This window comes from Salmo trutta, chromosome 15, assembly GCF_901001165.1.
Source record: "Salmo trutta chromosome 15, fSalTru1.1, whole genome shotgun sequence".
Taxonomy (NCBI): Eukaryota; Metazoa; Chordata; class Actinopteri; order Salmoniformes; family Salmonidae; genus Salmo; species Salmo trutta.
This window is the reverse complement of record NC_042971.1, coordinates 60,953,754-60,967,456: the sequence shown is the minus strand read 5'-3', so window position 1 is coordinate 60,967,456 and position 13,703 is coordinate 60,953,754. Positions and strand designations below refer to the sequence as shown.

General features: G+C 44.9%; 1 protein-coding gene across 1 annotated transcript; it reads right to left on the bottom strand.

The window, feature by feature from the left end:
* Positions 1-1,824: 1,824 nt before the first annotated feature.
* Positions 1,825-9,225, bottom strand: LOC115149490 (gonadal somatic cell derived factor). Its single transcript, XM_029692420.1, has 5 exons — positions 8,797-9,225; positions 7,281-7,438; positions 5,709-5,795; positions 5,330-5,472; positions 1,825-3,060 (listed from the first exon to the last, which is right to left on the bottom strand). Exons 1-5 carry the CDS (start codon positions 8,922-8,924, stop codon positions 2,923-2,925), a joined length of 654 nt encoding a protein of 217 aa, XP_029548280.1. The 5' UTR covers positions 8,925-9,225; the 3' UTR covers positions 1,825-2,922.
* Between the last annotated feature and the right edge of the window lie 4,478 nt (positions 9,226-13,703).

Here is a 13,703-nt window from a genome sequence, read left to right as displayed (position 1 = left end):
TTTCACCAATTCTGATGGTTTTGAGATATGTAACTTGACAAAAAAAAAAAATGATTTCACCTAATTTGAACATTCTGTCATAAATAGCACATGTTCAACTTAATAAAAAACACATTTTCCCATCTCCAAAAAATAAAATAAGATTAAAGTAAGTACCTATTAAGTGCCAAATAAAGTAACAAGGTTGACGATGTAATGTTTAACCAGCCATAAATCCTCTCGTGATAGGAGGAATGGAAGCTTGTTGTGTGAAACAGGGAGTGGCAATTGAATGCAACCTTCACAAAAAAATCTAGCCTGTCTATTTATGGGTAACAGGGTTGACTTGTTATCCTTGACCTGCTCAGTTTTCCAACATAAAACACCAGAAAAATGCCAAAAAGTGTAGAACCAGCTCATCTGCTTTTACACTGACTGGACTATTAGATGTTCCCATACGGATTCGGGAGAGGCGAAGGTTGAAAGCCAATGCGTCCTCCGAAACACGACCCCGCCTGTCAAGCGTCAGTGTGTAGCGGGTCGGACGAAGTCAGGCGCAGGACACAGAACTGAGTAAAAACGTAACTTTACTCTAAAGTAAACCAAACATATATTCCACACTGGGAAACACACCAGCTCACAGAAATAGTGACCACTTCACAATGAACAAACACACACAAAACCATGTGGGAACCAGATGGGTTAAATAGGGAGTAAATCATAATGTAATGGAAACCAGGTGTGTACAAACAAGACAAAACAACATAGAAAAAGAAACGTAGATCGGCGGCTGCTAGAAAGCCGGTGACATCGACCGCCGAACGCCGCCCGAACAAGGAGAGGGACCAACTTCGGCGGAAGTCGTGACACCGCCAAGTCGCACTGCTTCTTGACACACTGCTCCCTTAACCCGGAAGCCAGACGCAACAATGTGTCGGTGGAAACACTGTCAAACTGGCGACCGTGTCAGCGTGCATGCGCCCGGCCCGCCACAGGAGTCGCTAGAGCGCAATTGGACAAGGACATCCTGGCCGGCCAAACCCACCCATAACCAAGACGACGCTGGGCCAATTGTGCGTCGCCTCATGGGTCTCCCGGTCGCGGCTGGCTGCAACACAGCCCGGGATCGAACCCGGATCTGTAGTGACGCCTCAAACATTGCAGTGCCTTAGACAGTTGCGTCACTCAGGAGCCCAACTAGGGCTTTCCAATGACGGTGATAACTTGGGAGAAATGTTGGGGTTGAATGGGTTAAAATCTTCCTAGAAGTCACAGATGGTGCATCAAAGAAAAATGTCAAAATGCATAATCTTGGCATTTTAGCAAGTCTTTATTTACATTACAAATCTAATTTATTGATCTGTTCATGTGGTCCATATTAAAAAGGGGACTTTATTTAATATAAAGGGAATTTAAAATGCAATATCGGTGCACAATTTCTACTTAAAATATGAAAAGGGATGCAAAAGGCAGTATTTTCGTGGAACGACCCAGAATAAGAAGTGCGCAACAGGATGTGGATGCTGTTTTACAGATGGTGCTGCATTGCTGGAGCAGTGACCCAGAAACCTTGTTTTCCCTCTTGGAGTTCCCCTGTACATTTAGGTTTCCTGTCAAACTGATCCGACAGCCGGGGGCTATGAATCACTACTTCTATTAAGAGGTCACTGTATAAATAGTTATTAACTTTTAGGTTACACTTCAAATGCATGTGTTAAAATGTCAGTGAATAAAGATACATTTTGACAGCATTTATAAATAGTATGAATTCTCCAATACATAAAAAAAAAGAAATACTGATATTTGACTGTTTAATCTTGGAAATAATGAAATTGGAATCCAGAATTCTTGTAGTAGCTTTATTAAAGAATTTAATCAGATATAATTGATACAAATTCTCAAACTGTGTGATCAATGCCAATAACACATTTCACCACATTTGTTTTTTAACCAAAACTTGTTAGTGAAGCTGTGACAATCTCAGGCACATTCCATATCGTGGTGATAAATATTATGATGAAAATACATTGTGAAAAAGGTGACAATGTGAGGTAAATGTAAAAGGAAAACATTGTATTTAGTGTATCTCAAAGAAAATATAAAAAGAGTATATATTTATCCAACTGCCAAAACCAGAAAACGTTTTGGACTTCTTGTGGGGACCCATGGAGTAGCACTGCTTTTATCCCTTGCCAGTCTAGAGCTTCAGGGTTGTGAAATATCGTCGTTAAAAATAGCATCAAAGCACATATGAAATGTCATTAAAGCAAGACTGCCAACGTTTCTTCAACCAGAACTAATAGCCGTCAGTTCTGTTTTCAGAACAGAGTGGCTGCAGATCTGATATTTCTCAGACCTTTTTTATTTTGAGACCGCCTAAATGTCCCGAAGCTTCTGCACATGTGCAGGATTCTCTTGGTCTATTTTTTTTATGTAGCTACTTCTTACAGTAAATTCCCCTTCTGGGAAAAGAGAGGAGAGCAGGGTTTCATATGGGAACTAGTCTAGAGATTCTATGAAGCCACAATGATCAATTTTCTTTATGCTCCTCAAGATTAACATATTTCAATATTCAAATGTTTCAGAAAATTAACTAGGAAATAGTCATAATCTATTTTGGAATGTAGGCTATGTGCCAAAACAAAGCTGCAAGCCAAAACCTTCACATTTCAGGTTGCAAAGTTCCTGTAATTTTCCCAAAATTCACAGATTTTCCAAAACTCCTGATTGGAGGATTCTGAATTTCCTGCCTATTCCTTCTTGATTCTGGGAATCTTCGAAATGGGAATTCTGGAAAACCTGGGAATTTTGGGATAATTACTGGAATGTTGCAACCATGTCCACTCTATAGGTATTTCATGAGCAGAAGAGGGGGATGGGGTAGGGGGACTCCCTGGGATGGCGTTGGGTGGGCTCCCCGGAATGGGGTGGGGGGGTCAATAATCAGTCCTCAGCCGGCAGTTGGGGGTTGCCTGGGCCGCAGGCACGGGTGAGCTGCACAGAGGAGATGGTGAGGGTGCTGAACTCATCCATGTAGAGGAAGGGCACATGCGCTGTAGAAGTGGTCTGGCAGCACGGCATCTGGGGTTAGGGTTAAAGAGAGGGGGGAGGAGTCAACATCTGGGGTTAGGGTTAAAGAGAGGGGGGAGGAGTCAACATCTGGGGTTAGAGTTAAAGAGAGGGGGGGAGGAGTCAACATCTGGGGTTAGGGTTAAAGAGAGGGGGAGGGAGGAGTCAACATCTGGGGTTAGGGTTAAAGAGAGGGGGAGGGAGGAGTCAACATCTGGGGTTAGGGTTAAAGAGAGGGGGAGGGAGGAGTCAACATCTGGGGTTAGGGTTAAAGAGAGGGGGGGAGGAGTCAACATCTGGGGTTAGGGTTAAAGAGAGGGGGAGGGAGGAGTCAACATCTGGGGTTAGGGTTAAAGAGAGGGGGAGGGAGGAGTCAACATCTGGGGTTAGGGTTAAAGAGAGGGGGAGGGAGGAGTCAACATCTGGGGTTAGGGTTAAAGAGAGGGGGGGAGGAGTCAACATCTGGGGTTAGGGTTAAAGAGAGGGGGGGAGGAGTCAACATCTGGGGTTAGGGTTAAAGAGAGGGGGGGAGGAGTCAACATCTGGGGTTAGGGTTAAAGAGAGGGGGGGAGGAGTCAACATCTGGGGTTAGGGTTAAAGAGAGGGGGAGGGAGGAGTCAACATCTGGGGTTAGGGTTAAAGAGAGGGGGGGAGGAGTCAACATCTGGGGTTAGGGTTAAAGAGAGGGGGGGAGGAGTCAACATCTGGGGTTAGGGTTAAAGAGAGGGGGGGAGGAGTCAACATCTGGGGTTAGGGTTAAAGAGAGGGGGAGGGAGGAGTCAACATCTGGGGTTAGGGTTAAAGACAGGGGGGAGGAGTCAACATCTGGGGTTAGGGTTAAAGACAGGGGGGAGGAGTAAACAATGGAGTATCATATAGTAACCTGAACACAGCCTTCGGAGTTGAAGTGCTGTCTGGAAGACTTCTAGTAGCCTTCTTTTTACCTAGACAACCACTAGCATATACAATATATTTACCTGGGGAGGAGTCTATATTTAAGCCATAAGGCCAGAACGGCTGTGGTATATGGCTAATATACCATTGCTAAGGGATGTTAAGCACGACGCAACGGGGAGTGCTTGGATACAGCCATTAGCCGTGTTATATTGGCCATATACCACAACCCCCCGAGGTTCCTTATTGCTATTATAAACTGGTCCCAACGTAATTAGAGCAGTAAAAATACATGTTTTGTCATGCCAGTGGTATACAGTTTGATATACCACGGCCGTCAGCCAATCAGCATTCAGGGCTCGAACCACCCAATTTATAATAAATAGTTTTTTTTTTAGCAATCACACCCTTTAAGTATGTTACAAATTTGAGGATCCCATTGATAATTTGGTGTCTAAATACAGTGTCACTTGGTGTTAGTCAATTTAAATGAAGGGAAATAATATTATGAGCAAAATTATGAATCATGTGCCTTTAGTAAACGTTTTTTTAAAGGGTTAATGACCTTAGATTTGAGCATCTGTGACCTCCTTTGAAGAAAATCCTCAATAACCTAAAATTGGTGTCTCAATGGTGGTCCCAGTCCTACTGGTGGCACAATGTTATCTTGATGGAAACATTATTTAAAGTCATTAAGCTGACGTATTAGTGGTTTTATTGATGGCAAGTTTTAGCCAAAAACATTTCCATAAATTGTATATAAAAAAAAGATGTTAACAGTAAGTTGAAACACTGCGAGAAATGTGACAAGTCTAAAACACAGGTGGCTGCTAGATGTTCCTCATGATCGACCTTGCACCTGGCTGTGCTTCTCAATCACAGAGCTGCTTATTTCCACAGATACCTAGACAAAACATTGATATCTCCACTAGCACAGCCTGTGGTCTCTCCAGGACATTCTGTTTCCGTGCTGTTTTCCCAGACCTGAGACAATTTCTCTTTATCTTGATGTGCGCCTGATTCTTTTTTTAGCTTTACTGGTATGCAGGGTGGGAAGTCTTTGCACTTTCCTACTGTACCAGGCAAGCTGATGACTTCAAGTATTTGAGTGTTTTTGATTCATGTATTTGGTCTGCTGTTTTCCTAGGAACTAAACTGAACATCGAGCTTGACTTACGGACTGACTAAAATGGAAACCAGGTGTGGATCTCGGGGTAGCGGGCCAACTCCGAATCCAATTATCCAATCGAACGAGCCAAAAACCTATTATAGTAAGCTTATTCACATAATGCTAATACATTGATCTTTATCATAATCCACACAATGTCCTACTACACACCAGTAAAGTGCCTTTCTTTTTTTTAAGAAACATGAAGTGTTGTTTGACCTTTGAGGGGGTGTCCTGCGCGGGGGGAGATGTGTGACGTGATGGGCAGCGCGAGGGGCTCAGGTCCACTTGGGAGTTGCAGGGTGAACACTGGACGTAGGTGAAACTCTCAGGGTAGATTACCCAGTTGTCCCAGCCAAGATCTAATAGAGAAATGAAGACAGATAGCACAGAAGGCTTAAATGCTATGGTGATGGCACACAGATATGTGCACACACACACACACACACACACACACACACACACACACACACACACACACACACACACACACACACACACACACACACACACACACACACACACACACACACACACAATTGATGTTTCATAGATGAACAGTGTTTTATTAAATTTTTGTGTGAACAGAGCTGGTCACCTTTCAGGAAGATCTGTGAGGCCAGAGGACAGCATTTCAGACCACTACTGTTGCCTGCTGCAGGACCCTCAGCCTGGAGTACAGCCACTATGGAGAAAGGGAAAGAACAGATATCAATCAATATGAAACACTGAGATGATGCTCTGCATCAGAATACTTAGAAGCAGAATACTGTAATGATCATATAGCCCTCTTAAGCCCATTACGAACTGGCTAGCACACTTGCACGTTTGGTCAGGCGAACCGGGTTTTATTCTCCGCATTGGAAGCTACTCACCTCTGCTGTTATCTACAATTTGGATGGTAGTGAAGTTGGCAACACTTTATTAGGATGGTACTGAAGTTGGCAACACTTTATTAGGATGGTACTGAAGTTGGCACCACTTTATTAGGATGGTACTGAAGTTGGCAACACTTTATTAGGATGGTACTGAAGTTGGCACCACTTTATTAGGATGGTGCTGAAGTTGGCACCACTTTATTAGGATGGTACTGAAGTTGGCACCACTTTATTAGGATGGTACTGAAGTTGGCACCACTTTATTAGGATGGTACTGAAGTTGGCACCACTTTATTAGGATGGTACTGAAGTTGGCACCACTTTATTAGGATGGTACTGAAGTTGGCACCACTTTATTAGGATGGTACTGAAGTTGGCACCACTTTATTAGGATGGTGCTGAAGTTGGCACCACTTTATTAGGATGGTACTGAAGTTGGCACCACTTTATTAGGATGGTACTGAAGTTGGCACCACTTTATTAGGATGGTACTGAAGTTGGCACCACTTTATTAGGATGGTACTGAAGTTGGCACCACTTTATTAGGATGGTGCTGAAGTTGGCAACACTTTATTAGGATGGTACTGAAGTTGGCACCACTTTATTAGGATAGTCCTTAGTAAATGGTTTGTAGATAGTCAGTAGATGTTCAATAACTGTCAACAACATTTCAACTAAACATCCACTAACCCTAAACTTAACCCATACCCTAACCCTTACCCTAACCCTAAAGTTAACCCATACCCTAACCCTTACCCTAACCCTAAAGTTAACCCATACCCTAACCCTTACCCCAATTCTAAACTTAACCCATACCCCAACCCTTACCCTAAATCTAAACTTAACCCATACCCCAACCCTAACCCTAATTCTAAACTTAACCCATACTCTAACCCTTACCCTAATTCTAAACCTAGCCCATCCCTAACCGTAACCTTGGCAAGCAGTTGCTTATCAAAAGATAGTTTGTTGATAATTTGACCATCTGATGGTATTTCTATTGTGTATTTGTGTTTATTATGGATCCCCATTAGATCCCGCCAAGGTAGCAGCTACTCTTCCAGACACATTAAGACACGTATATCACACATAAAATAAAATATAAAACAGTACATCATATAAACACTGTCACACCACCACATATCCACAATACAAAATGTGTGATACCACTGTACAACAATATTATAATGTGCGTGTGTGTCTCGTGTTAGTCCTATACAGTAGACCAGAGGATCATACTATCTAAATTAAGTTGGATCCTGAAGTTCTATTGCCCCCAAAAATGTGGCTACCTGCTTTGTCCTGGGTCTTGTGAGAGATGGCAGAGAATGCTGTCTTCCATTGCTCTCTGATGGAAGTCAGTCTGTCAGTCGCCACCTGGGGCTCCTGCTGCAGGTTGAGGGCTCCAAGAAGGGTCTTTCTGATGCCATTCAACAACTCTCCATGGCACCTGCACACGGAACAGAAACAGACAAATTAGTTTATTGCAAATCAAATTAGTTTATTTGTAAATCAGTCATTTGAACTAAATTTGCTTATTTTCTAAAAATAAAATATTTTCAGCATTCCAGTTGTCTTTTTTATTTTAGTATTTATTTTCGGTATATGGTCATGGAAATATTTTATAAAACAATTTCTGGTTGTTTTTACATAATTTGTGTAGCCTTTTTACACAATTCCTGGTGATTTTTTAACACAATTCCTGGTGACTTAAAAAAATAAAAAAACGTTTTATTTGTAATTTTTTTACTAAGACATCTTTGGTAAGTCAAATAAAATTGCAAAATGGCTGAATTTGGCCCATGGGCCTCCTATTGCCTTTGACCGCAACATAGAGAGGGAGATTATAATGTTAACAGTGGAGCGTAGCCACCTGCCTTCTCTCTCAGGCATTTAGAGTCCTGGCTGGTTACACTTCAGATTGCCTAACCATGGATACTTTTGAATCTCTTGCATCCATTTTGTGAGATCTGGCAATCTCTAAAAGAATCAACAGCAGCATTTTGTAAGTGAAATATTTAGGTGGACTTCAATCAATGTATTAATGGCATGCTGTTAAATTGGGGGTAATGTAGGTAATTTAATGGAATAGATTTAATCTGAAGATGATTTTACAAATCCAACCAGTTCAACCTTTAAATTCTAAAGTATTAAAACAGCTTGTTCACTCAGACTAAAGTTGGCTGTGCTACCAAAGCACGCATTGTTAAATCTATAACCGGAGGCCATACTTTTTCAGGGAGTTTGTTCTCACAAACTCTATTTGAGGTGGATCGGCTCCATGTCTAAAGATAGTGTTGCGGACAGCGTTGCTGTGTCTCTATGCCCTGAATGTTGTCATGTAAGAAAGATTGATAGTGTTGTTCATGCCTGAGGAGAACACAATGTTACACTTAGAACTGTAAGGTCAGCTCTCTCAAATCTAGATGCAGCCAAGTAAACCTCTCAAACAAGCCCTGGCTCATTTCACGAGGCCTCAGCAAGCATCCATCAACTGTGAGCTAGCAAGTCAGGGTATAACCTGGTGCAGCTGTATGGGTCATTAAGATTTAAAATAGCCTATCACTGGTTATGGTTGGCTATTTCAAGTCTTGATGACCCGTAGAAATGGGCATGTAATTTAGAACATAGTTTATGTCAGAGATTGGCACAATGAGAACATACTGAGTTTCTGTGTTGTTTAGATGGACAGATTGCATAACCAAAACGCCATTTTGAATGAAAATGTCATTTTCAGAATTGATGTGTCCTCTATGACCTTCTGACTATCCAGTGATGTGTCGTCCAGCGAGGGGTGATACTACTAACCTGTCAGGGTGGAGGACTGCAGAGCCAGTGGAAGCAGCAGGTTCCTTCTCCGAGGGCTGGAGGACAAACGACTTTCCCAGAGAACAACCAAAGAGCACCAGCATCATCACGAAGTGCGCAAAATACATTTTGGAAAGATGGTGGTCAGTCTGGCCACTATGCAACTATCAGAGCAAATACCACCAACTTCTGGTTTTGTGGCAATAAATGAATTTGACTCTGTTCAGTAATGGAGGAAGAACTAGGTGTTCTTCAGTTGGCAGAGGAGGAGGCTGTACTGGTCTGACTGATAATGATGCTCTGGCAGAGGTCTGGGTATCCAATGGAAGCTCACAACGGGGCAGGAAGAGAATAGCTATTGTTTGTATTGGCCTGGAAACCTCAGCTTTATCTCCTCGTACACCAGGTTGTCCTTGGAATATTTTACTTTTTTTTATGTCCTGCAAGTATGAAACAGTGTTGGGGTGATAGAGAAGGACCAGAGAGAAAAAGAGAGAGCTGAAAGAGAAAGATTAGGAGAGACAGAAAGATTGAGAGAGAGCTGAGAGAGAGAGAGAGAGAGAGAGAGAGAGAGAGAGAGACAGACTACTTACCGTAGTTGTATAGACAAAGAGCATCATGGGTAATGTGCGTTGAGACTGAGCACATTAAATGGTTGAACTGATTCCTGTCTCATCGTTATTGAATTGTTATAAAGACGTGGTTATGAAACCAACAGGAGATAACGGTCTTGTCAAGTGGGTAATACATAATGTGTGGCTGGCTGTTACTTCAGAAGAGATGTGTGTGTAACAGTTATTTAACTAGGCACGTCAGTTAAGAACAAATTCTTATTTACAAATGACGGCCTACCCCGGCCGACGCTAGGCCAATTGTGCGCCGCCCTATGGGACTCCCAATCACGGCCGGTTGTGATTCAGCCTGGAAGAATAGATAATAGGATACAAACATTAATTTGCAGGTGTTTCTTAAATAAAATAAATGAAATAGCCTACTTCTCATGAATGAACCTAAATGATGTAATGTAATATGTTGAAGGAGGGGGAGATGCTTCTTTCATGGAGAAGAGCAACCGTGTCTACGATATCTAGTACAACACCTGAGAGTACAGCTGCTGTTATATGCTTTGTATTTAAAACTTTATATTTGATATTACTTTACCTGAATCATCTGGCATGGCAAACAAGCTTCACATGAAACATCCAGCAAGCTGGGACACCAGTAAACAAGCTACACATGAAAAAAAAAACCCACAAAGATACCATTGATTGAGCTTTGGATTTTTTTTCAGCCCATCATCGAGGGAAGCGGAGAATCATAAGACCGCTCTTTATGAAGGCTCCGTCTCCAATGGCACCCTATTGCTTATAAAGGGCCCATAGGGCTCTGGTAAAAAGTAGTGCACTATGTAGGGAATAGGGTGCCATTTGTGACTCAACCTGTTGATAATAATAACTCGCCGTGAAAACTGGGAGTTGGATTGATAACCAAACAGTCCTCCTTGTTAAAGGGGACTGCAACCATCACCTCCCTATAGTGCTGGCCCAACATGAAAAGGTGCCAATCTTCCTCTGATAACCAAGAAAATGTTATTTTTGCTTTGCACCTGCCATTCAAGGACATAGATTCCAGAAACCAGCCAAACTGTCTGAGAGAGTTAAATAGAAGTTATGATTACAGCTACTGTAGCGTCTGTTACTGTGGATCTCACATGATCAGTCCAGATCTCGTTACAGAGACTCAAACTGGGTCAGTCAAAGTAAACATTCACACACATGACCCGAGATGACCTTTAACTCTCTCTCTCTCTCTCTGACACTTCAAATAGCCAGAGAACCCATGAACCATAACATCAACAGAGACATTTAGACAAGCTGATACAGAACATGGAGGGTTTTCTTCATCCAGAACAGCCTAAGCTGTGTCTGATAGACATCACAGGAAGACCCTGGCCTACAAATGGGGTCTTTAGCAAGCTTGACATGAACCAATATGTCAGTTAGAGGTTCAACTAAGGGGAAAGGATTCATCTGACATCACTATCACTGTAGTCTTTTGTGACCGTCCTATCAGTGAAGAGTGAGAGTGAGATTATTTATGTTGCAATCAGGGGTGGAAATGTCCTCTTAAACATCTTAGATCTGGTAGGCACAGCCAGATCACTCCAATATACCCAGCGTTACGTCCTTTATATAGTCAGGATAGCTTGTTCCCCCTTGGGCCATTGATTTACCACTGTTGTTATCATAGTATCAAAGTTGTCCATCATCATGTAATATCCTTTTCTGACTCTTACCATACATTTTCCAATAGGCGACCCAGAGAGAATATCCAGGTACAGCTGTGATATTTAAAGACTCGAGACTTTCCTGTGATCACTGTAGGCTAAGAAGGCATTTTTATTTGTATACTGAACAAAAGTATAAATTCAACATGTAAAGTGTTGGTCCCATGTTTCATGAGCTGAAATAAAAAGATCCCAGAACATTTTCATGTGCACAGAAAGCTTATTTCGCTCAGATTTTGTGCACAAATTTGTTTACATCCCTGTTAGAGAGAATATATCCTTTTCCAAGATAATCCATCCACCTGACAGGTGTGGCATATCAAGAAGCTGATTAAACAGCATGATCATTACACAGGTGCACCTTGTGCTGGGGCCAATAAAAGGCCATTCTAAAATGTGCAGCTGTGTCACACAACACAATGCCACAGATGTCTCAAGTTTTGAGGGAGCGTGTGTCACAGGGGTCGTTGAAAGGGGACCAAGGCGCAGCGTGTAAAGTGCTCATATTTCCTTTATTTTATGAGAACACTTAAACAAAATAACAAAACGACAGCCAACAGTTCCGTAAGGTACACTGACAAAACGGAAAACAACCACCCACAAACCCCAAAGGAAAACAGGCTGCCTAAGTATGGCTTCCAATCAGAGACAACGAAAGACACCTGCCTCTGATTGGAAACCATACCCGGCCAAAACATGGAAAACAAAACATAGAAATAGAATACTAGAAAAACCCCACATATAAACAGAAAACCCAAAACCACCCAACACAACCACCTGTCATGCCCTGACCACTCTACTATGGCAAATGACCTCTTACAAGGGTCAGGACGTGACAGTACCCCCCCCCCCAAAGGTGCAGACCCCGACTGCACCCAAACAAAACCCCAACAAAAACAACCCCAAACACAAAGGGAGGGAAGGGAGGGTGACAAACGTCTATGGCGGCTCATGCGCTACACCCAGACCCTTCCTCTGCCTCCGATCCTCCAGCAACAGAGGTGGCTCCGGATCAGGGCGTAACCCCCGTTCCGCCCGCAGATCCCTCCGCTTCTGTAACCCTGGCCTGTGGATCATTATCGGAGGAATCGGACTGTAGATCATTACCGGAAGCTCTGTGCTGCAGGCCGCCGCTGGAGGATCTGGGCTGCAGGCCGCCGCTGAAGGCTCTGGGCTGCAGACCGCCGCTGAAGGCTCTGGGCTGCAGACCCGGGCTGAGGGGCGTCGCTGGAGGCCCCGGGCTGAGGGGCGTCGCTGGAGGCCCCGGGCTGAGGGGCGTCGCTGGAGGCCCCGGGCTGAGGGGCGTCGCTGGAGGCCCCGGACTGAGGAGCGTCGCTGGAGGCCCCGGGCTGAGGAGCGTCGCTGGAGGCCCCGGGCTGAGGAGCGTCGCTGGAGGCCCCGGGCTGAGGAGCGTCGCTGGAGGCCCCGGGCTGAGGAGCGTCGCTGGAGGCCCCGGGCTGAGGAGCGTCGCTGGAGGCCCCGGGCTGAGGAGCGTCGCTGGAGGCTCCGGGCTGAGGAGCGTCGCTGGAAGCTCCGGACTGGAGAGCGTCGCTGGAGGCTCCGGACTGGAGAGCGTCTCTGTAGGTTCCGGACCGGGGACCTTCGCTGCAGGCTCTGTGCCATGGATCATCACTACTGGTTCCGCGCAATGGCTCATCCCTGGAGGCTTTGTGCCATGGATCATCACTGGAGGCTCCGGGCCATGGATCATCACTGGAGGCTTCGTGCCCTGGATCATCCCTACAGGCTCCGGGCCATGGATCATCACTGGAGGCTTCGTGCCATGGATTAACACTACAGGCTCCGGGCCATGGATCATCACTGGAGGCTTCGTGCCATGGGTCATCACTGGAGGCTTCGTGCTATGGATTATCGCTGGAGGCTTTGGACCATTGATCATCACTAGAGGCTTCCTACGGGGAGCTGGAACCGGTCTCACCAGACTGGGGAGACACACTGAGGACCGCGTGCTCAAAGCAGGCACCGGCCGTACTGGCCTATGGTGGCGCACTGGAGGGAGAGTGCGTGGAGCAGGGACAGGGTACACTGGGCTTTGGAGGCGCACTGGAGGTCTGGCGCTTAGGGCTGGCACAACCCGTCCTGGCTTGAACTGGGCCGTCCTGGCGAATGGGGGGTACCGTGCGTAGAGCAGGTGCAGGATAACCTGGGCCGAAGAGATGCACTGGAGACCAGATATGTTGAACCGGTGCACTTCTCCCTGGCTGCCAGCAAACTCTAGCACGGCAACGGTGAGGAGTTTGCACCGAGCGCACCGGGCTGTGAGTGCCCATGGGCGACACCGTGCGCACCACCGCATAACACGGTGCTTTTACCGTCACTCGCTCCCCACGGTAAGCAAGGGGGAGTTGGCTCAGGTCTTAACCTCGCCTTCGCCAATCTACCCGTATGCCCCCCCCCAAAAAATGTGGGCGCTGCCTCTCAACCTCCAGTTGCTTGCCTAGCCGCTCCTCCCAGTATCGCAGAATAACAAAAACAATTTCAATAATCATAACACTGCGTCCTTTTTACACACACAAGACATACTAATAATCGCTCTCTCTCTCTCCCTCTCTCTCCCTCTCTCCCCAACCAACCAACCAACCAACCAACCAACCAACCA